The sequence below is a fragment of the Octodon degus genome, unplaced genomic scaffold (genome assembly GCF_000260255.1).
Source record: "Octodon degus isolate 3935 unplaced genomic scaffold, OctDeg1.0 scaffold00054, whole genome shotgun sequence".
NCBI classification, from domain to species: Eukaryota; Metazoa; Chordata; class Mammalia; order Rodentia; family Octodontidae; genus Octodon; species Octodon degus.
Window position 1 is genome coordinate 6,055,357 of NW_004524630.1, and position 21,922 is coordinate 6,077,278.

Genomic DNA, 21,922 nt, shown 5'->3' on the forward strand with positions numbered 1-21,922 from the left:
TTGATCTTAAATTGACAACAAAATAAATCTGGCAAAAAAAGAAGTAATCATTAAGAATAGAAAGAAAATTTTTGAACATTTATATAGTAACCTTTACAAGTAACTTTTTGGAGAGTTTTTGTGAATTTAATTTAGGTATATGACCTCCTACATTTTTGCAGAGGAGGATTTGATACATTTCCCCTTACCTTTTAACTATGTACATCTGACTTTTCAGAGCAAGTTTTCCTAAGATTAAGACTTAATTTTATCCTATATTTTCAGTGTATTAAGTTTAATTGACTTAACATAAATAGCAGATTTTTCTAAATTTGAAATTTTATTCCTTCTTTATGTTGGTAAAAAGTTGATGTCTACTTTTTTTAAAAAATAAGAGCCTAACTAGATTTAGTTTACTGTTTTTTATTTTTAGATAACCTTTCACTGTGCAGTTCAGAATTACTTTGAACTCACGTTATAAGCCCAGGCTGGCTTGAACTCAGCCCTCCTTCTGTGTCAGCCTCCCAAGTGCTGGGTTACGGGTATGTGCCACCTCAACTGGCACTAGTTTAGTATTTTGGTGTCTTAATCATAAACATTCCTTCTCTGCTTCTGTTAGTGCATAAGCTTCTGTTAGTGTGCAGTTTATAAATGACTTCATCAAATAATACATGGATAAGTGATAAAGTCTTGGGTGTATGTGCTCATGAGCTGGGATGCTAATCCTTAACTGGAGAAGTCCTGTTTCACTGAAGGATCTTTCTGTGTTTTAAGTTTAGGAACTGCGGTTTCGGTAATGGCCAAGATTCCGTTGTTGGAGTGCCTGACCAGACATAGTTACAGGGAATGTTTGGGAAGACTAGACTCTTTAAATGAACACGAAGGCTCCGAAAAGGCTGAGATGACACGATCCGCTGAACTGGTGCTTTCTCCTGACATGCCGAGAGCAACTGCTACATCCTTGTTACCCTCATTTCACAAATCAGTGGAACATGTAGCCCCAGATGGCACAGATGCTGAGAGTGGCAAAGAAATTAGAGAGTCTTGTCCAAGTACTGTACCACAGGATGAAACTCCGGTAGATGCTAAAGACAGCGACCTGCCTTTTTTTAACGTTTCTTTGTTAGACTGGATCAATGTTCAGGATAGACCTAATGATGTGGAATCTCTGGTCAGAAAATGCTTTGATTCCATGAGCAGGGTAAGTAATGTTATGTTAATTTCATTTCTTGTGTTGCTTACATTATAATCATGAGAAAATAAATGAGTAGTGGAGGAGCAGTATGTTAAGATTAGAACTTTTAGATTGACTCAAACTTGCATTCTATTTATGAGTTGAGTATGAATTGGTGAAGATTGTATGAAATTCTGGTGCAATGAGAATTATCTGCATATAGCACACTGTAGGATCGAGTAGCTAGTTAGAAAGTCAGCTGCCTCCTGGCTTTATAAGAGGGGAGTGCGGGAGACCAGGCATGCTCCCGGGTCTGCTAGGTGATGCCCTGTACTGCCTCAGGACTGCCAGCAGGAAGCCCCTCTGGCCCCAGCTTGGACCCTCACCCTTAGATTTCTAGAATTGTGAGACAGGGTAAAGAAGTAAGTACAGAAGACAACCACCCTCCAAGAACACCCCTTTAGGCCTTTTCCTCATCACCATTTCCCTAGAGGATACATCCTCGTTCTGGCTTTTTAAAGAAAAGCTTTTTAAATTCTAATCTTCTGTAAAATCCAAAAACTTAACATTGTGGTTTTTTTTTTTTTTCTTTTCATTTTGAGACAGGGTCCACAGGGTCTCACTGTGTAGATCAGACTCATAGTGATCCTCCTGTTTACAGCCTCCCAAGTGCTGGGATTACAGATGCGTGCCACCATGCCCAGTCTCAGTCACTATCCCAGCATGCCCCAGGGGAGGGGCCAGCACTGGCCCCGCAGACCATACCCTGGCCCCTGCATGTGCCAAAGCAGGCGCTTTGATCTGCTGAGCTATTTGGCTGGCCCTAACGTTGTGGTTTTAATTATATTCTACAAATAAACTTGGGGAACAAATTTCTGTCTCATCTACAGATTGATAATGAATACTTGAAGCGAGAAAGAAAACTGATGGAGTCCATGTAAGGAAGTTGAGAGGGGCACACCTCTTAGGCTACGGGGCCTAAAGGTGTATCCAGTATTTCTTGTCCACAGTAAGCTTTTCTTTAAAAGAGATTGAATCATTGATTCTCCAGAGAAAACATGGTCATGGGCCAAGATGCCTAGCCAGCACTGTATCACTGCCCATGTCAGGTTGGGACGCACTCAATACAGAAGATTGAGGTTTCAAAGTTCTTTTCAGTTTCCACTTCCTTGGGACACCCAGGTTTCTCATTCCTTTAGGATGTTTGCTGGGACACGAAATTTTGTAATAATGTACTTTATAGCACCAAAACATAAGAGAGCTCAGCAAGTCTTCCAGCTCACACTGTTGACATTTTAGCAACCTAAAAATTGCTTTTAGGATTATGGATTAGCCATGTGATTGTGATTAGGGTGACAAGTATCATTTTTTTATAACAAACTACATATATTTTATATTAAAACACAATAGCCTATGAAGAAAGCCTGATACTAGGTTTGCATTTCATATGTAAATGCAAAATCTGTCAGAATCACAGGTGTTACTCATTTTACATGACATGGGAAAGGAAACTGGTACTCTACTGGCCCAACAATGAATATTAAAAGCTTATCCCTACGGAAACAGAAATTAGTTATTGTCAAGGGATCACCTTACTGCACCTAGTGCTTGCTGCAAGCTCCGAAGCCTGGTATTAATGTGGCATTTGTGTCAGAAGCAGAAGGCCGCCCCTGGTTTAGCTACACACACTTTGTGCGACATGAGCAGGACTTCACGTGGGCAGGCCTCGTCAGTGGCACGGGCACGGTGGATGGGGGACTTTTGATTTAAAGGCAATAGGAATTTATTTGGAAAAGTTGGCTAGTTTGTACAGGATGCGCGCATTGTTCTCCTGCCGGTGCTTTTCATGGTGTCACCAGGGGCCTGTCTCTAAGTGCTGAGTTGAACATGACATTCTCCTGGATCAGAGGCGCGGCTTTTGCACTCCAGTTTTATTTACTCTATCAATATTTTGTAATTGTTCCTCCATTAGATTTCTTTTTTAGAACTTTCTATTCATTTTAGGTTTTCTCAGGATGGGGTTTTACGTGTAGTTCTGACTTAACTCGCTGTGTAGCCTAGGGTGGCCCTGAAGTCCTGGCAGTCGCTGCTTCGCCCTCCTGAGTGCCGGGATTATAGGCAGGCACCAGCCTGCCTGATCTTTCATGAGATTTCACCCTGCTCTTGCTGGTTGGAGTCTGAATTCATTCATGTGCAGCTCAGAGTGGCCTTAACCTTACTTTATAGCCCAGTTTGGCCTCCACCTGACAGCAGTTCTCCTGCCTCAGCCTCTCAAGGCCTGGGATTACAAGCATGCACCACCACGCCTGGCAGATTTTCTATTTTAAGTTACACTACATAGGGCAACCCTTGTGCTTCTGATAATTAGTAACTGGAAGCATGCCCTGGGCTCCGGTAGGCTGCCGAAGTTCACCTGCACTTACCACAAGCGAGAGCTCCTTGGCTGTAGCATTTCTTTCAGCCACACAGGTGATCTTAGGAAATATTGCTGCTGAGAGGGAGGTTTAAGGGTGTGGCAGGTAAGAAATTTGGATTTTTACAATGCCTTCTGTAAGGTAACAACGCTAGGTGTTGTAAGCATAACTAATCAAAGAATGAGCCCAGGAGGAAAAATTGGTGCAGTACTAAGGGTTAAATACTGAAAGTTTGCACAACCTGCAGACTTAGAAATTTTTTTTCACTATCTGTCAAGAAATCAAAGTTATTTTTTCTGTTGATGGTACTGGGGATTGATTCACTACCTCTGCACTGAGCTGCATCTTCAGGCATCTCCACTGCTCTCTGGAATAGAATCTGGCCAGGTTCCTCAGGCTGGGCTTCAGGTGGGTGACTCTCCTGCTCTGATGTCCCACCAGTGCTAGAATTGCCAGTGCCCCAACAGAGTAAAATAGTAAGTTGAATAAGTTAAATGAAAATTGTTCATCTGTAGTTCTCTTCCATAGTTGCCAGTGTAGTCATGAGGTACATTCAGATGAATTATAAAATACAGAAACACTAATGAGCAACCTCAGTTCATGATTTATTTTCCTGAAGGCATTGCCATGTTAAACTTGTAAATAGCTGCCATGTTTTTGCCCTTTACAACCCAGACTTGTAAAGAGCTGGTTTGTATCACATCGCATCGTGGAAGTGTGTGCACTCCCGTGGTTAGCACACCCTTGAGGGGAGAGCTCGCGCACGTGCACACAGCGTCGTTAACGCTGGGCACAGTAAGAGCTACCTGAAGCCACGGTCTGCCATGAAGAGGAATCCTGAGTAGGCCCTGGAAACCGAGCCGGGCTTAGTGGCGAGCCACCAGAGCGCCTGTGGTGGAGAGCAGAAGGACAGGTGCAAGCTTTGTCTGGGAAGTGACTTGTAGCTGGACCTGAAGTGGGCGGCGTGGAGGGTTTGCTGGTGGCAGGTGGCTGGAGTGCTCACGGGCTGCGCGTGGTTCTTGTGGGCAGAAGGAAGCCACCGAGGCATTCCATCAGAGACTCACTCTGTCCCACGAGTCAGTAATAGCAGGTGGTGTGGTTGATGTCCTCATGCAGGAATTTGCAGACATTCAGAAATACTTTTAAGAAATTATGCGTCAGGTTTAGGGTTGGGCTAGCTGTGGGAGTTGCCTCCAGTAGTCTGCCTAATGCTGAAATGTTGCAGAGAAGGTGAAAGTGAAATCCCGACCTACTGGGATGTAGGGATTACGTGGAGGGAAGGGCGCCTGAGGGAGCCGGCTGAGAAAGCCCTCAGGCCTAGAGCTGGGAAGTGTTTTCTGTTTTGCTAAATAATACACAAATGTGGAGTGAAGCAAGGTCACCTGGTGATTATTGTGATCAAGCAGTTCTAGTGGTAAACTCAGACGTAAAGGTGGCTAGTGTAAATACTCTGTCAGGGTGAAGGCAGTGATGTGGAACTGCTTTTAGGTTTTGTGAATTCCAGCAAGTTTTGTAGAATTAAAGCCAAAAATCAAGAGTGATTAAAGAATAAGAATGCAGTTGAGGGGGCCTGGCCCTAGCTCAGGCCTTTCAGTGGCTGCTTCCACAAAGCTGTCAGCCTCAGGCTGCTGGAGTTCGAACCTCACAACTCTCCCGCTGGCCAAAAGTGCCCTGAAGGCATTCGAGGAACAAAAAAAAAAAAAAAAAAAAGAAAGCAGTTGTTCAGCACCATTCTTTACTTGGGGACACAGAGACTAAGAAAGATTTATTTTGTGTTTCCAGGTTAGGGAGATAACACTGACTGAAGCAGTATATAGATTTTAGAAGCCAGATTGATAAATTGTTCTTAACCATGGAGTGAGTTTAGTTATTAACTGTGCTGTACTTTATAAGACCTTGAATATTACATTGTTGAGGAATTTTGAGAATTTATTAAATTGTGGCTTTCATTAAAATATGTGATGCTTAGACCTCTATTTTTAATAATGATATTCTAGTATATTCAGTATAGATTTTCAAAGATACTTTCTTGTTTTTTACTTTCCTGGAAGTATAGCTTTGATATCCCATACTCTACTTTTTTAATAACCTTTTTTTTCTGTTTCTCTGACACTATATGAAAATTGTGTGAAATAATATTTAAAACTCTGTGCTGACAATTTTAATTCTATTGGTTTCACTTAGCTGGATCCAAAGATTATCAGACCGTTTATAGTAGAATGCCATCAAACTATTGCCAAGCTTGATAATCAGAACATGAAAGCCATCAAAGGTCTCGAGGACCGGCTCTACGCGCTGGACCAGATGATCGCCAGCTGCGGCCGGCTGGTGAATGAGCAGAAAGAACTGGCGCAGGTACCACTCCTGACCCTTAGCGGGAATAGGAACTTGTAGCTTGTCTAGCTAAAGTATTCTCTTTGCTTTATCAGTTTGATAGATGTTATATTTTCACTTCCTCTTTGAATATTTCTATGTAAGATTGTTTTTCCCATGTAGTAAACAATAAAGGCATGTTGTAAGTGGTTGAATTTCATAAGATAAGTGATCTCAGTTTATATACTGTAGATTTAAGCTGAAATAGAAGCCATGAGGAGATCAGTATCTGTTGGTATGATAAAAGCAGTCATGGCACTAACCTATTTGAGTAGCCCTGCTCCCCTGTCAAAAAACTGAAAAATCTGAGAAAGTGTTTAAAGAAAAGATGAATAATATTGACTCTTGAAGAATTTACTGATACTTTACTGATGACCCCTTTCCAGGATATGCTCTTTGTATAGGCTGTGTGAAAAGCACATTACCCACAGTAGCCTTTTTCCTGTTGTTTTTCAACTAAAAAATATCTTCCTATAGTGTAGGCTGGTACAAATTAGAATGTCCTTCGGTGCTTCTTTTTGGTGACAGGTTCAGTTTCATCATTTGGAAGTCTCTTTAAATCATTCTAATTTCTGGAGGATACTTTCGCTTCATGTAGAATTTGGAGCTGTTAGCTCTTTCCTTAAAGGTACTTCCTTTGCTTTTTTTTTTAACTGTATTTAATACAGGGTCTCACTATCTCGATCAGACTTGTAGTGATCTTCCTGCTTTCAACCTCCCAAGTGCTGGGATTACAGGCGAGCGCCACCACGCCCAGTCTCCATTGCCCTCTCAGTGGGGCTGACATGGCGCCCTGGGGAATCAAACCCTGCCCCTGCGCTCTGCCTCAGCATGTGCTTTAGTCGGCTGGCCCCTGTATTTGGTTTTATTTTAGCAGTTTGGCTATGATGTGACAAGGTATGGCTTTTACTATGGTGGTCCTGCTTTGGGCCTGTAGTGCTTGTTGAATCTTGGTTTAATGAAAGCAATTTCCTTTTGGCGCTTGTCTCCCTTGCTTTGACTTTTTATTCAGTGATAGATAGCAGTTGCACATTTTCAGTTAGATTTACACCATATTCTTTTTAGATGCTTAATTGAAACTAGTTCTCTTTTCAGTGATGAGTACTTCTTGTTCTCCCATGCTGTTTGTTTGCTTTTTGTTTATATAGTTTTAAATTTTCTGTCAATATTATCTTGTCCACCATCTCTTTAATCACATTAAGCACACAGTAATTTTTTAAGTTTGTGAATTGTTAATTCCATTACATGTACATCTATGTCTCTTGGTATTTTCTGCTGTTTCTTACAATTTACAATCCTGGAAATCCTACCTTTTTATATTCCTTGATTACTTTTAGTAAGACTAACAAATAGTTTCAAGCATAAGATAATCTACATGTTGAATTTCTCTTAACATTTAAAAAAAACTTTGTTTTTGACCTCTGATTTGGCAGTAGTAATCTTTAATCACTTTAAACTGGTTTCAGAGTTTCTGATGACAGGAAGTTGGTTCATCATGGGACTGACCAGTCAATTTTTAGAGCACCTTTACTTGTAGGACTTAGCTTTAAAAACTACAAATACAAAGCATTCCGTTGTCTTTTGCCTTGCCCGGCTCTGGTCTCCAGTTTTTAATTTCTTACCACTGTCTGTAAGGAAGACTGTGGATTAGGACATACTTGTAGCTTGAGCACTACCTCAGGCATCAGAGGACGTGTCCACGACGGCGTTTCTAGCGTCCTTTCTGTTCTGCTTCCCTTGGGTCCCACGCTCTGGGTTATACCACGTTCTTCTTTCTTACCTCACCTGTATACAGTGCCACATGCTTCTCTTTCTACAGACAGATGTTTGCATTCCTGACCAATTGGGGGTGTTTTGGGTGGGGTTTTTTTGTTGTTGTTGTTTTGGGGTTTTTTTGTTTTTTTGGAGGGGGAGACTTTGTTTTGTTTTTATTTGTTTAAGACAGGGTCTCACCATACTTGGACAGCTTTAAACGCACAGTCCCCATGCCTCAACCTCTGAGGTTACAGGCATGAGCCTCCACACCTAGATTTGCATTCCTAGTATTTTGGTGCTTCTCCAGGGTCATTTGCCTTCCACAGAACAAATCAAATACAATGGACTGAAGCATACTGTCTTTGTGTATTTCTCTCTCTTAGTTTGCATGCTTGTTTATGCCAGGGTCTGGCTACTTGTCACTCTGCGTCTAGGCTGGATTCAGAGAATCTTGTGATTCTCATGCTTCAGCCTCATGAGTCCTCAGATGAAAATGGCTTTTTCTTTATTACAGATATTATTTGACTATCCCAATACATCTTTGTTTACTTGTATAATCTAGAATTTCTTTAAGCACAAGCCCCGGTGATGGAATTGCTAGATAAAATGTATGTCCAGTTTAAATATTAATAGTGCATAATGATCCACTTTATAAAGGCAAAATCAAAGTCTGTCAATACTCTCCAATAAATGAGAAGAATAATTTCCCCTTATCAGTGTTTTATGATTACTTCCTCTGAATTGTCATTTGCCATCTTAGTGCTTTTCTAAGAATTTATCCTACGTCATTTTTGTAATCCTTTACCTTAATAGGTTATATGTTTATATAACCTGATAAGATTGTAACATTATAGGCAGTTTTTCTAGTATCTTTTTATTTTATCTTGTTCTGTATGGTTTTTATAGTTTGATAAGCAAATATTTTTGATCCTAGTATTTGTTATATATATGTATCTTGTGTATTTAGAAAATCTGATTCGAAAGTAGAACAGTTTGTATTTAACAGAAATTTTTCTTTTAAGTGAATGTTTGCATTGTTCATGGAATAAAATCGAATGTTTTTGAAATACTCTTCCTCAAAGGGGTTCTTGGCTAATCAGATGAGAGCGGAAAACCTGAAGGATGCGTCCGTACTGCCTGACCTGTGCCTGAGTCACGCGAACCAGTTGATGATCATGTTGCAGAATCACAGGAAGCTGCTGGACATTAAGCAGAAGTGCACCACTGCCAAGCAGGAGCTAGCGAACAACCTGCACGTCAGGCTGAAGTACGGCGCCCCGTACTTGGGATCCCTGACTTGGGATTTTGCAATTGATGTTTGTTTCCCCCCAGTGTTAATTTTCTGTCACCACTTTATTTCACTGCAACTTGGGGGTTAAAGTGTTTTTATTGAGCGTACACACGTGGATGTCCTCATCTTGATTAATCTTCTTGAACAGACCCGTCACTGTTGCAGACAATGGCTTCTGCTTTACAGGTGGTGTTGCTTTGTGATGCTTCACGCAGATCAGGACGGAGAAAAGTTGCAGGCTCTGCTGCGCCTCGTGACGGAGCTGTTGGAGAGAGTCAGGATTGTGGAAGCGCTCAGCACCGTTCCCCAGATGTATTGCCTGGCTGTTGTGGAAGTCGTAAGGAGAAGAATGTTCATTAAACACTACAGGGAGGTACGGCGGTGCAGTTCGGTCTCAGTTCTGTGTGAGCAGTAGTGGACCGGTGCATGCCATTAACGTCCAGTTTGTCTTCCAGTGGGCTGGTGCTTTAGTCAAAGATGGAAAGAGACTGTATGAAGCTGAAAAGTCCAAGAGGGAGTCCTTCGGGAAAGTGTTTAGTGAGTGTTCTTCATCAGTTGCTTCACTTACTTTTGTTTGAAGAAAAACGCAGTTTATATTTCACATATATAAATTATCTATAACATTGTACTCATTTACTTTCATTTACTTGATATTAATTACCTAGGAGTCTAGGACTATTTTTTTTCTTATTTTTAATTTTATTTTAAAGAGTAAAAACAAATAGCAGAAACAAACAATAATAAACAACAATGCATATGGTACAGAATTTGAAAAAAAGAATAAAAATTTAACAATTGTTGTATTACATATTTTCATCATCAGATCTGTTTTTCAGATTAATAGATACAGGTATGCAAGATTGGTCAAATTATTAAACATTAATACTTTCAATAAACCTTCATTTTTTTCTTTCTTTTTTTTTAAATATTTATTTATTTTTATTTATTTCTTTTTTTTTTGTGTGTGTGTGTGTGTGTGTGTGTGGCCAGTTCAGCCCACCAGGGGGCGCGGCTGGCTGGCATGTGGTGCTGGGGGATCGAACCGCGGTCCCTGTGCTTTACCAAGCTTGTTTCAAGTAGGTGCTTTAGACCACTGAGCCATCTCTCCAGCCCCCTTCATTTTTTTCTTATAAGATTATTTTTTTGAGTTAGTGCAAAGAAAAGAATTTTATTTTTTTTCCCGTAATTTTACTTAATGAATAGAGGGATTTGTTGTAATAGTGTTTGTAAATAGGATATCATGTCTGCATCTTGTACAGCAAATAACCACTAGGAAGAGAGTATGCAATGTGTTAACTACTGAAACTGTCCTACCAATTTGATTTGAAACTGTCACATTGCTATTTGTCGCAATAAAATTATGGAAAAAAACATAGGACTACCTTTTATTGTTTTTGTTTTTTGTTGTTTTTTTTTAAGCCAGGGATCCAACTCAGGACCTCGTGCTCACCGGTTGCTTATGCTGCTGAGCTCTCTCCCCGGCCTGAAAACATTGTTTTTGAACCTTACAAAGTTCATTCTGTTGTTAAGTTTTAACTGTCAAGCACTGTCAGACTTGACTTACCTTTTCAAAACCCAGAGTTGGCTTTTTGCGTTTGATAAAAAACGTGAAATAACCGCATCGCTCATTTTTTACAGGGAAGTCTTTCTTAAGAAACCGTCTGTTCCGGGGACTGGACTCCTGGCCGCCCTCCTTTTGTGTATGTATGATTTTCTCACCATCACTACCCCTGTAGAGGTGCTGTCGGGAACACAAGGTCTGCTACACCAGCACCCAAATGTTCTTGGCCGCGAAAATCTGCTGCTGTAAAGCTTCCTTCTTTTTTGGCGATGGAGTGTTGCTATGTAGTGCTTCTAGGATGAGCACTGCCACGTGGCAGCGTCCCGCATTGCACTACGAGGATCAGTGGGAAGTCACGTCTTCCCCTACCCCTTCTGTTTGCTTTGGTTTTTCAGACAGGGCCTCACTGTGTACTCGAGGCTGGTCTCGAACTCAGCGACCCTTTTGCCTCAGCCTCCTGAGCGAATGCTGGGATTACAGGTGTGCACACCATGCCTGACTGTCTCTTTCTAGGGTGGTTTTTCTCTCCCCATCTCCCCTTTTTCCCCATCCTTCCTTTCTGTTTTCCTACCACTTTGTGCTCTTGCTGCTTGGACACTCCTACTCTGTAATGATGGGGGCATCTTAGTCACAGTAGCACACTGGGGACACAGGACCAACACCAACAAATTAAAGACAGAAAGGATTGCTTGGCTTACAGTTGGTAGAGTTTTGAGCCCATAATTGCTGCCCTCCAGGCAGGACAGTGTGGCAGAGGAGCTGCTCAGGATGGCGCATGGACAAGGGATAGGGAAAAGGAAGGGACGTCGGTCGTCTCGGCCACCCCCACAAAGCTTCTCTGATGAGCGCGCTGGGTCTGGAGGACATCTAGATAGGAGCCATAGCGAGCCTAAGCCGTGAAGGACTGTGGCATGTTTCTAGTCAGGGGTATCCGGGCCCGTCCGCTCTTGTTAAATAGGAAGGAGTGTGTGAATAAGGAAACAGGGCGGGCGACGCCCGTGTCCTCCTCCCACGACCCCTCCCGTGTCCATTCCTCAGCCGTAACCATTTCTGTATTGCAGGATACCTTAGAGTTTAATACCTACAAATTGGTGGCTTGGGGAGCCCCACACTCGTTTATCCTGAGCCCTTCTTTATGAAGAGCTCCATGTGCTTGAGTAGTGATTGGAACTCTTTTAAATATACCATTCTTGGTGTTATTATAAAGAATGTTAGGGCTTCCAATTTTTGTTTCAAGTTGAAATTGATCAGTAATTTGTATTTTAGAAAATGTGGTAGAAGTGTCAAAGGATGAGTAAGGCAGGAGGTGTTACCAGCACGCATGCCCACCCGCGTCTCAGCCGGCAGACACGGCCACGAGAGGAGGCCAGAGAGGCCTTCGTAAGCATGCGCGTAGAGGCCACCGGGTGGTTGTATTCCGTGCTGGTAGGATACTGGAATGCCCCTGAAATGACGCTGAAAACACAAAGGCAGTATCAGGTCCTCTGCCTGGCTGTGAGCGGCTGGTTTCTCAGTCTGTGAAGGGCGCAGAGACAGTGTGTCACTTGTGCTTTGAATAGCTTTTTCCATGGTTTTGTTCTCTTTTGTTATGGTTAGATCATTTGAAACATTTTTGCCAATTTATATTGAATTACAGTAAAAAACTATAAATTTTGTAAGGTTTTTGGTTTAAAATTTTTTTTTCTTTTTTTGTATAGACTCAGAAGCCTCGAAAGTTTGACTGTGAACTTCCAGATATTTCATTGAAAGATTTACAGTTTCTGCAATCATTTTGTCCGTCTGAAGTTCAACCATTCCTCAGGTAAATGTCGGGATCTTTAACCCGAGGTATAACCCTAAGCTGTCCATTTGTTCGGAGGTGTGGAAAAGCACATCAGTACTCGGGAAATGCCAGGATGAAGAAGCCTCTTACAGCAGGCCTTTTTGTCTGTTTTGGCTTGTTTTTGTCTTTAAGGGCATGGTCTTCTTATGTAGTCCAGTCTGGCCTTGAGTTTATGTATAGCTCTTGTTGCCCTCAGCCCTAGTAATCTGCCTCGGCCTCCAGAATTCTGAGATTGTAGGCTTGTGCCACCATGCTTGTCCTCATGTGGAATTTTTAATGTTTGGTAATTATCCTGAATTGGTATATTATTAGGCAGTTTCTAGCTTAACACTTTACTAATTATGATTCAAAATTTTGTGATTTATGATTCAAAATTACTAATTATGATTCTTCAAAATTTCCTAGCATTGATTAGAAAGGAATGATCATGCTGTATTTATTTACAACAGTGAAGTAATTTGTTTACAGTTCATTTATCTTTTGGTTAACAGCCCCGCCATCCAATTTGCTTGCCTTCTGTTTCAGGGTTCCCCTACTTTGTGACTTTGAACCTCTACACCAGCATGTACTTGCCCTACATAATTTGGTAAAAGCAGCACAAAGTTTGGATGAAATGTCACAGACCATTACAGATCTTTTGAATGAACAAAAGGTAAGAAAGCGCTCTGCATTCGGAGAGCAGCTGGTGTTGCCCTTATTTGCTTATCGCTTCTCTGTCTTCTAGGCATCCGTGAGTCACGCGTCCCCGCAGTCAGCCTCTTCCCCGCGGACAGAAAGTGCAGCAGGAATTACAACAACTACCTCACCAAGAACTCCCCCTCCACTCGCTGTCCAGGATCCCTTGTGTCCTGCAGTGTGTCCCTTAGAAGAATTATCTCCAGATAGCATCGATGCACATACGTTTGATTTTGAAACCATACCCCATCCCAACGTTGAACAGACTATTCACCAAGTTTCTTTAGACTTAGATTCATTAGCGGAAAGTCCTGAGTCAGACTTTATGTCTGCTGTGAATGAATTTGTGATAGAAGAGAATTTATCTTCGCCTAACGCTATAAGTGATCCCCAGAGTCCAGAAATGATGGTGGAATCACTGTACTCATCAGTCATCAACGCGATAGATAGCAGACGCATGCAGGGCACAAGTACAGGCGGGAAGGACGATTTGGGAGATCATGCTTCTCTGAATTTCCAGTTGGAGAAATGTAGAGTTGTCGCCCAAGATTCTCATTTTAGTATACAAACCATTAAGAATGATCTTTGCCACTTCAAAACATTTGTACAAAAAGAACAGTGTGACTTCTCAAATTCTTTAAAATGTACAGCAGTAGAAATAAGGAACATCATTGAAAAAGTAAAATGTTCCCTGGAAATAACACTAAAAGAAAAGCATCAAAAAGAACTGCATTCTTTAAAAAGTGAATACGAAGGTAAAATCAATGCATTAATAAAGGAGAGTGAAGAAAATGAAAGCAAAATTAAAAAATTGAAAGGAGACTTGGAGTACCTTGAGGAGGTTTTACAAAATAAAGATAATGAATTTGCTTTGGTTAAACATGAAAAAGAAGCTGTTATGTGCCTGCAGAATGAAAAGGACCAGAAGTTGCTGGAGATGGAAGGTATCATGCACACTCAGACTTGCACAATTAATGAGCTGAAGCGGTCGCGAGAGGCCGTGTTGGAAGACCTGAAGAAGCTTCATGCTGAAAGTGATGAGAAGATGGAGGCACTGAGGGCAGAGCTTCAGGGCCTGGAGCAGAGCCACCTGAAGGATTTGGAGGACACGCTGCACGGCAGGCACACACAGGAGTTTGAGAAAGCTATCCGCGACCACAAGATTTCTTTGGAGAAATTAAAACAGGAAAATCAACAGAGAATTGATCAGTTGCAAGAGTCTCACACCGCCGCTATCCATGAAAAAGAACAGCAGCTGCAAGAGTTAAAGCTTAAGGTTTCTGATTTGTCAGACATGAGGTGTAAGTTAGAGGTTGAACTTGCATTGAAGGAAGCAGAAACTGATGAAATAAAAATGTTGCTGGAAGAAAGCAGAATGCAGCAGAAAGAAACACTGAAATCTCTTCTTGACAAAGAAACAGAAAACTTGCGAGCCGAGATAAGTCAGCTAAACCAAAAGATTCGCGATAATAGCAACAATTACCAGGTGGGCTTAGCAGAGCTAAGAACTTTAATGACAATTGAAAAAGATCAGTGCATTTCAGAGTTAATTAGTAGACATGAAGAAGAATCTAATGTACTTAAAGCTGAATTAGACAAAGTAACATCTTTGCACCAACAAGCGTTTGAAATAGAAAAAAGCCTAAAAGAACAAGTGGTTGAACTGCAGAATAAATTGGATTCAGGGTTATGTGCTCTTGAGAAACAGAAAGATGAAAAAATCACTGAGCAAGAAGAAAAATATGAAGCAGTTATACAGAACCTTGAGAGAGACAAGGAGAAATTGGTTATAGGCCATGAACAAGAGAGAGAACAGTTAATTCAGAAGCTCAGTTGCGAAAAACATGAAGCTATTCAGATTGCCCTGAAAGAATTTAAATTGGAGAGAGAAGTTGTTGAGAAAGAGTTATTAGAAAAAATTAAACATCTTGAAAATCAAATAGCAAAAAGGTAAGAATTGCCATTAGTCTGTAATTATGAAAATGCTGGTGATGGGGTGCATGCATGTAATCACAGTGCTTGAATTACTTGTATACTTTTGGTAAATGTGGCACTCAATATTTTCATGGAGTAAGCACTTTCTAAGTAGTGTTTCTTGTAAACATAATATTAGACTATAAAGTTCTTGGTTTCTTTTAAAATTTTGGATTTTCAGAGGAATGCTCTTTTTTTCAAAAATTTAAAGTGTTTTAAGGTACAGTATTTTTCCTTCTAAAATTCCCTTGGAGTTTCTACTAAATTCATTAGTTGAAAATTATTTGCTTTTGTTCTCTTTATATTTGGCATATGTGTATGATGTATATATGTATGTATGAAAATATATGACCTTTTTCTCTGAGCATTGTTTAGCAAAGACAAAAATCATAGATAGGGACTATGTACAGTGTTCTCATTGTTGTATAGAATATCAGTTACTGTCTGATTGAAAAGATGATGTTTTTAAATTTTAGGTTTGATACTGTGGTTGTGGGGTGGGTTTTTTGGTTTGCTTGTTTTTATACTTTTATTATTGTTACTGTCTTAACTGTTAAGCCCTTTTGATCAGAGAAGATAATTTTTTAGTATTTCTACATTTAAAAACTTGTTACAGGATTTTGTAGCCCAATAAACAGTTTCTAGAGCATAAGGCACCATTTATTTATTCTGTTATTGATTCTCAAAGTGAATGTATTTGTCAGTGAATGTATGTCATGCAACTTGTTTCTTGCCTTATTATTTCTGAAGTCTCCTGAGATTGATTGTTATGTAGCACTCATGTATTGGTGGACAGTTAAAATTATTACTTGTTTGAAAATAGAAACGCTGTGTATTCTCAGGGAATTGGAAGATTTAACAGAAGATTTAGGGCTTGCACAAATGTTTGCAGAGATGGGGGACAAAGGTCAGTGGAGTCATTGCTAAGGGCAGCTTGCAGAGGAGCTGAGCTGGACAGCAGGTAAAGTGGTAAGCATAGATTGTGTTCAGGACCTGTTGGAAGTAGGGGGAAAGGGGGACCTCCACACAGGACCTAGATCAGCTCTGAGTACAGGATGCACAAACTGCAGTGTGTAGCCAGCGGTAGGGTGGAGACCAGTCACTGACATTGATATCTCAGAAAGCCTCCCGAGTCAGAGGTTCTGACCTAAAAGGATTCCTGCTGCAGGCCCGCCAGGGTGGCAAAATAGCCAGAGTATAAAGTAAGACTTGGGTCACATTTTGAAAGCCATCAGAGGCCAAGGGATCGGGGTGGGGACCTCTCTGAAGCACCTTCTAAGCTTCTTGCTGCAACTGAGTAGTGCAGGCCTAACAGGACACATGCCAAGGTCTGAGCCTAGAGGCCAAGAAGAGCCTAAGGAAAGCGTATTTGGAAGGGGCTTTGTCAGGCCCTAAGTGAAATGAAATCCCACGGAAGTGCTCACCAGAGCTGATGTTCTTCGTGTCTCCCTTGGGAGCCGCGGCAGCATTCAGGAATCTCTTCCCAGCACCGTGGTCTGGCCTGATCTGCAGCACAGAATGAGTAGTTCCCAGTTACTTGTCAGGAGGCTGCCTTGCTGCCACGTTGACTACGGCCACCTCGAGCAGGAGCCTGGGCTGCTTGTCTGCTCGCCATGTGCAGAAGGTGTTTTTGTGGCAGTCTGGGAGTTCTGCAGGCAGAGCTGGAGATGCAGACTGCCCAGGGCATGTGCGCTCACACAGGGCTGAGGGCAGTGCTGCGGGCGCGGCGCGGCCCCTCATTGGCACTGGCTACCCTGTCGGAACCTCAGTGGTCAGACAGTTCTTTTGCCCTGTTGAACCTGTAAATAAAAAACCTTCAGTGACATTTTGGTTTGGTGTGATACAAGTTCTGTCCCTCACACCACCCCAGATGTCCTTACCTGCTGTTCTGAAGGTATAGCTCAGACTGATGCCATTTTGAGGGCAAACACTTGGTGTTCATTGTCACTTGTCTGTCACAAGCTCTTAGCTACTCTGTCATTTAGAGGATAAAGTATACCTTACTTCAAAAAGTAGAGGGTATCGAGGCTTAAGATGTTGTTTCTGTAACTAGCCTTTATTTAACTCTAATAGGTGCTTGCAGCTTCATTCCCTTACCCACTCTGTTAACTTAGCCAGGATCTCACCTGGTTTTAGTTTGTCACCTGATGCACATGGTTCAAATCTGTTTCTAAACGGACTGTACCGTCAGTTTAATTGTTGTAGTTTTTCCATTTTTTTCCCTTCAATATCATGGCTGGCACCAAGAGAAATCCCTTGGGGTTCCATTGCTATTTGTTCATGCTGTCATTGGATCGAAAAAACTTGTTCTCAATGATACTGAAGATCTGTCACCTGCATGGCAGTTTTATACTTTTTTCACCCCTGTGTGTTTAGTATGGGAAGGCGCCTCAGTGGCAGACTGTGGCCGAGCTCCTTCCCGTTCAAGTGGGACCCTGTTGGTGTCTTCCAGTGAAAGAGCCCTTTTGTGTGGAACTAAAGTATCAGGTCAGCATGGCCCGAAAGTTTCATTTCTTTTTTACGGCTTATGGGGTAGCAGTGACTTCAGTCTTTTGTTTCTCCGAGCTCTCCAGGTCACGGGTGAATGGCATCGTGTAGTGTTCTCTGCTTCGGAGGCGTTAGGCCATTGTCCTTGCTGTGTGAAATGTCTCACATCTGGTACTGGGAGTAGATTGGTCCACAATTTATTGGACCAAATGGTTTTGGAATTGGTGCACGTGACCAGACCAGTGTTTTCTGTGGGTGTGAAGTCATGTCTACGCATCTTTATCTGCAGTTCCTTTGATCAGAAGCAGTTGTAGCAAGCACAGCACTTTTAAGTCATGGAAAGGTGGTTTTGGCAGGAGTGCTGTGATCCAGATGGAGAGCGCCTGGCCCTGTGAAGACACATTATTCTTCCTTCCATGGTGGTTGTAGCCCAGGCGATGACCCTGCCATCAGGTGGCCTGCTCGTCCCCTAGGAACACTGCAGGGGGCTCAGCATCTTGCTCAATGTGCAGAAACCCCTGCTTTCTGCTTCCATTGGAGGATTTTCATTAGTCTGTACAACAGAGATGAGTATTACTGGAGAAAAGTTAATGGTGCCAGCTGAAACACTCGATGCCCTTGTGCTAGTAAATTTGCTTGCAGTGGGAAATATCCTCAGGGTTTAAGCGTCTAACTTCAGTTCACACATTCATCTTCCACATCTAGCTCCTTCCTTCACTTCCGGGAAAACTTCAAACCTAGTTTGCAGGCATCAGTGTAGGTCTGCACCTGGGGCCATCTCCCCTTTCAGGTCAGTGCCTTGCCCCCGTCTCAGGCGGACTGTCCTCTCCTGCCTGCCGTCCTCAGGCCATCCATCAGTGTGGCTCTGGCACTCCGCCCCTGTTCTCTGAAAGAGCAGCCACGTGTCCATGTCATGCGGAGTCGTCAAGAGCCAGGCCTGCCGCTCATACCTGGTAGTCACTGTGCCACCCTAGTTACAGGTACAGCAGACAGGCCGAGAGGCACAAGTGTGGCACCTCTGTGCTGCCACCCCCCCCCCCCATCAGAGGCTGAAGTTGTGTGAAGATCTCCTTGGTACAGCAATGTTTCTGTGCTTATTTGCATGGCATGCTCCGGATTACAGCACACGTAGAAATTGTGCTGTGTGAAACCCTTGAGTGTGCATGGGCTTCACTGTCCACTTTTTTCTTTTTTCCTTTCTGTATTTAGGACAGGGTCTACAGGGTCTGACTACATAGATCGGACCTGTAGTGATCCTGTTTTCAGCCTCCAAAAGTGCTGGGATTACAGGTGCTCCTCACCACACCCAGTCTGTCACCATCTTGGTGTGCCCTACAGGTGGGGCCAACATGGCAGGCCGAGGATCAAACCTCGGCCACTGCACTGTGCCTAAAAAGGTGCTGTAGTCCGCTGAGCTATGAGGCTGGCCCTCACTGTCCACTTTGGGATGCATTTGTTTTATTCAGGTGAGGTAGGAGCTGTTCCTTGTTTCTTAGGCCCACGTGATGTGTATTGAATGTTAATGGATCAGTGTGATAGAATTCTAGTTGAAAGTTTGCAACTAGACTTCTCACCCTGAAAAGTATATAATAGGGAACAACAATACGTCACATAACACTAATTTCAGTGGTCTTCCAAGATAGTCTGGTATAAGCAGTGAAATTATTCATTAGAGATAGACTTTTTTTGACAATGCCTAAATTGCTAAGAACTGCCATATAAAATCTGACTCCCAATATTTGAGGCCAAATTCAAAGGGAAAAAATTCTGCTAGCTAGATTTCATCAAAACTGAAATATAATCCCAAGATTAAATAGTAGAAGGTTATTGCCCCCATAGGTGGAAGCAAACTGGTTCTTGTAACCTTCCTCTAGAATTGACAAACTAGATTCTGTGGGAATCCAGCCGCCACGTGCTTTGCGAATTGTTGCTCGCTCAGCCACAGCGTAACCTAGTGGCCCCAGCCGGCGCCACCCAGGCCCAGCGCTCCTTCTGGTGCCTCATCGGGGGAGCAGGAGCTCAGCACTGCACCACCCTAGCTCCTGTGTCTGCCTCCCTGCATTGCATTGCGTCTTGTCACGAGGATTACAAGCGTGGAGCGGCTGGTGTTCTGAAGCAGCTATTTCACAGCATATTTTAATTTTATTTTTATTTATTTTATGTATTTGGTACAAGCTCTCACTATGTAGATCGGACTTGTAATGATTCTCCTGTTTTCAGCTTCCCAAATGTCTAGGATTACAGCCACGCGCCACCTCGCCCAGTCTGTCACCTCAGTGCACTGTGGAAGGTGGGGCCACTGTGCCCTGGCACGCCAGGGATCAGTCCCCAGTCCTTGCGTCTGACTAAGCAGGCACTTTAATCTGCTGAGCTATCTGGCTGCCCCTTATGGCATTTTTAGTATAGTACATTACAAATTATTGCTGTTTGCACAGATCTAAGTCTTTAATCAACCCATGCTATTAAAGCTGTAGGGATAATAACTGGAAAAGAGTTTCTGTGACTAGCAGTTGCTGCTCTTTCTCTGCTGCTTATAGTGGAATCAGTCCTGGATGGGTGCGTGTGTGTGACCAAAATCCTTCCATTCCTCTTGAATTCTCTGGATTTTAGGTCTGTGCACTACCTCTGCTTTGTCTGTGGAGTACTGTCTTTTCTCAAAGCCTCAGTGAAGAGAGAATTCTAAGACTGGCATTGCTTTCTATATGTGCAGATCTCATGTGTTCTCCTGGCTGTTTGCACATTCTCTGTTACAGGATGGGTTGGTTTCGTAAGTGAGAAAAGCCAAGTCCGTACAGTGACAGTGGCCGTGGGGAGACAGGCATGTTCAAATAGCCTCTGCAGTTAACTGGAGACATTCTTTATTATTGAATTAAAAATCAGTTAAGCTCTTAAACTTTAATTTCATAGTAGGATAAAATTTTAGTTGATTTTTTTTTTTCATAAAGTCTACGTTAGTGTCCTGAATGGACAGAAGTGGTGTTAGCAGGAACCTCACACAGCGCAGCATTTCCTGACTTCCCGCTGCCTCACTGGTGTTCATATTCCTGGAGGACTTTGGATGCTAGGAAGAAACTTGGGCAAGACAGATTAAGGGGAGTAGCTAGTATCAGACCTCCCACGGACCCCAAAGAGGACAGTGCACAGTCCGTCAGAAAAATGGGCAGAGGGTATGAACGGAGATAGGATAAGTACAGTTGACTAGTTGCGCGAGTGACTTTCCAGGGTACTTGGAATTACAGACATGTGAACTTAAAAGAAGTTTTTTTTTTCCTTGCTTACTTGGGAACTGTTAAATCTAGTTTACGTTGGTTTTGAGAAATGCGGGGCAATGGTTTCCTCACATACCCATGTACAGAGGCCTGCATATAGAGTGGGTGTGCACCACACAGCTCAGCATCTATCTGTAGGATCTTGGTGAGTATGGGTGCAAGCTTTCATTTTATCATTTTATTATAACAGTAAATAGTTGTTCTCTTGGCCCAAATCTACCTAAGTGATCAAAATGTATGATGTGTGTTTAAATTTACTACAGTAGTGGACACGTTGCCACCAACCACCCCCAAGCCCTTCCTAAACAGTGCTCTTTGGTTCATACACTGAGCTTGCCAGTTTGTGAAGCAGTTCTGGAAGCCCTTCCTTGTGTAATTACAGTGGGGCAATCAGAAAAAAAGGTGGATCTGCTCTTGGGCCAACCGGCACAGAGGTGGGTCTTGCAGGCATGAGGGCGCCATCAGCCACTTCCCTCATGATCCTGTGGCCTCTACCTGTACCCCACAGTCACACTAGCCATGAAAGGTAAATGCTTTGAGTGACCCGAGGACTGAGGTGCCCAACAGCGTACTGAGGACACTCACGGGAGCGGACGTCAAGTGCTGCTTCACGTAGTGTAGGAGTAATGGCCTGAGTGTCTTCTTGGAGTGTGGTGGGCAGGGATGAGAATGCCTTTGACCATAATGAAGGGCTTTTTTAAGTTGATCAAGTCATTGTATTTTTAGTTACACAGTTCCCATAAGAGAGCTCTGGTATTCTGATAGTCTAATTTAAATTATATTAATTTTCTACTTGCATTAGAAATAATTGCATCAACCAAGCTTTTGCTAGACCTGTTTTAACAATGTCTGCTTCCTTGAATTGTAATTTCATTGTCTCTAGGACAGTCATGTATAGGGAGCCAAGGTTATGTGGATTTTGGGGAGGGCAGGTATGGGCAAGTATTGTTGATCAATTTCTTAAATTTCTATGATGTTTGTTGGATCATTTTTTTTTTTTTAAGCTTCATGTCCTTCCCACCTGCAAAATACAGTTCCTTGCTTCCCCAAAGAAAGCTAAGCAGTGGTAAAGAAAACAAAGCAACTCTTTGAAAACCATTTTCATTGCTTGGATTAATTTCTCTTTGTGCTAGGGTGATGTTGGACCT

The 21,922-nt window shown here is 42.4% G+C and overlaps 1 protein-coding gene across 3 annotated transcripts in view; it reads left to right on the forward strand.

Moving 5' to 3' along the window:
• Rb1cc1 (RB1 inducible coiled-coil 1) overlaps positions 1-21,922 on the forward strand; it is a 51,195-nt gene that overhangs the window by 16,904 nt on the left and 12,369 nt on the right. For all 3 annotated transcript variants that reach the window (XM_023717674.1, XM_023717675.1, XM_023717676.1), the window contains exons 6-14: positions 754-1,180; positions 5,752-5,922; positions 8,778-8,962; positions 9,173-9,359; positions 9,442-9,523; positions 10,625-10,686; positions 12,245-12,348; positions 12,895-13,021; positions 13,094-14,994. In XM_023717674.1, coding sequence (XP_023573442.1) covers positions 754-1,180; positions 5,752-5,922; positions 8,778-8,962; positions 9,173-9,359; positions 9,442-9,523; positions 10,625-10,686; positions 12,245-12,348; positions 12,895-13,021; positions 13,094-14,994 — 3,246 coding nt within the window. The remainder of the gene's footprint in view (positions 1-753; positions 1,181-5,751; positions 5,923-8,777; positions 8,963-9,172; positions 9,360-9,441; positions 9,524-10,624; positions 10,687-12,244; positions 12,349-12,894; positions 13,022-13,093; positions 14,995-21,922) is intronic.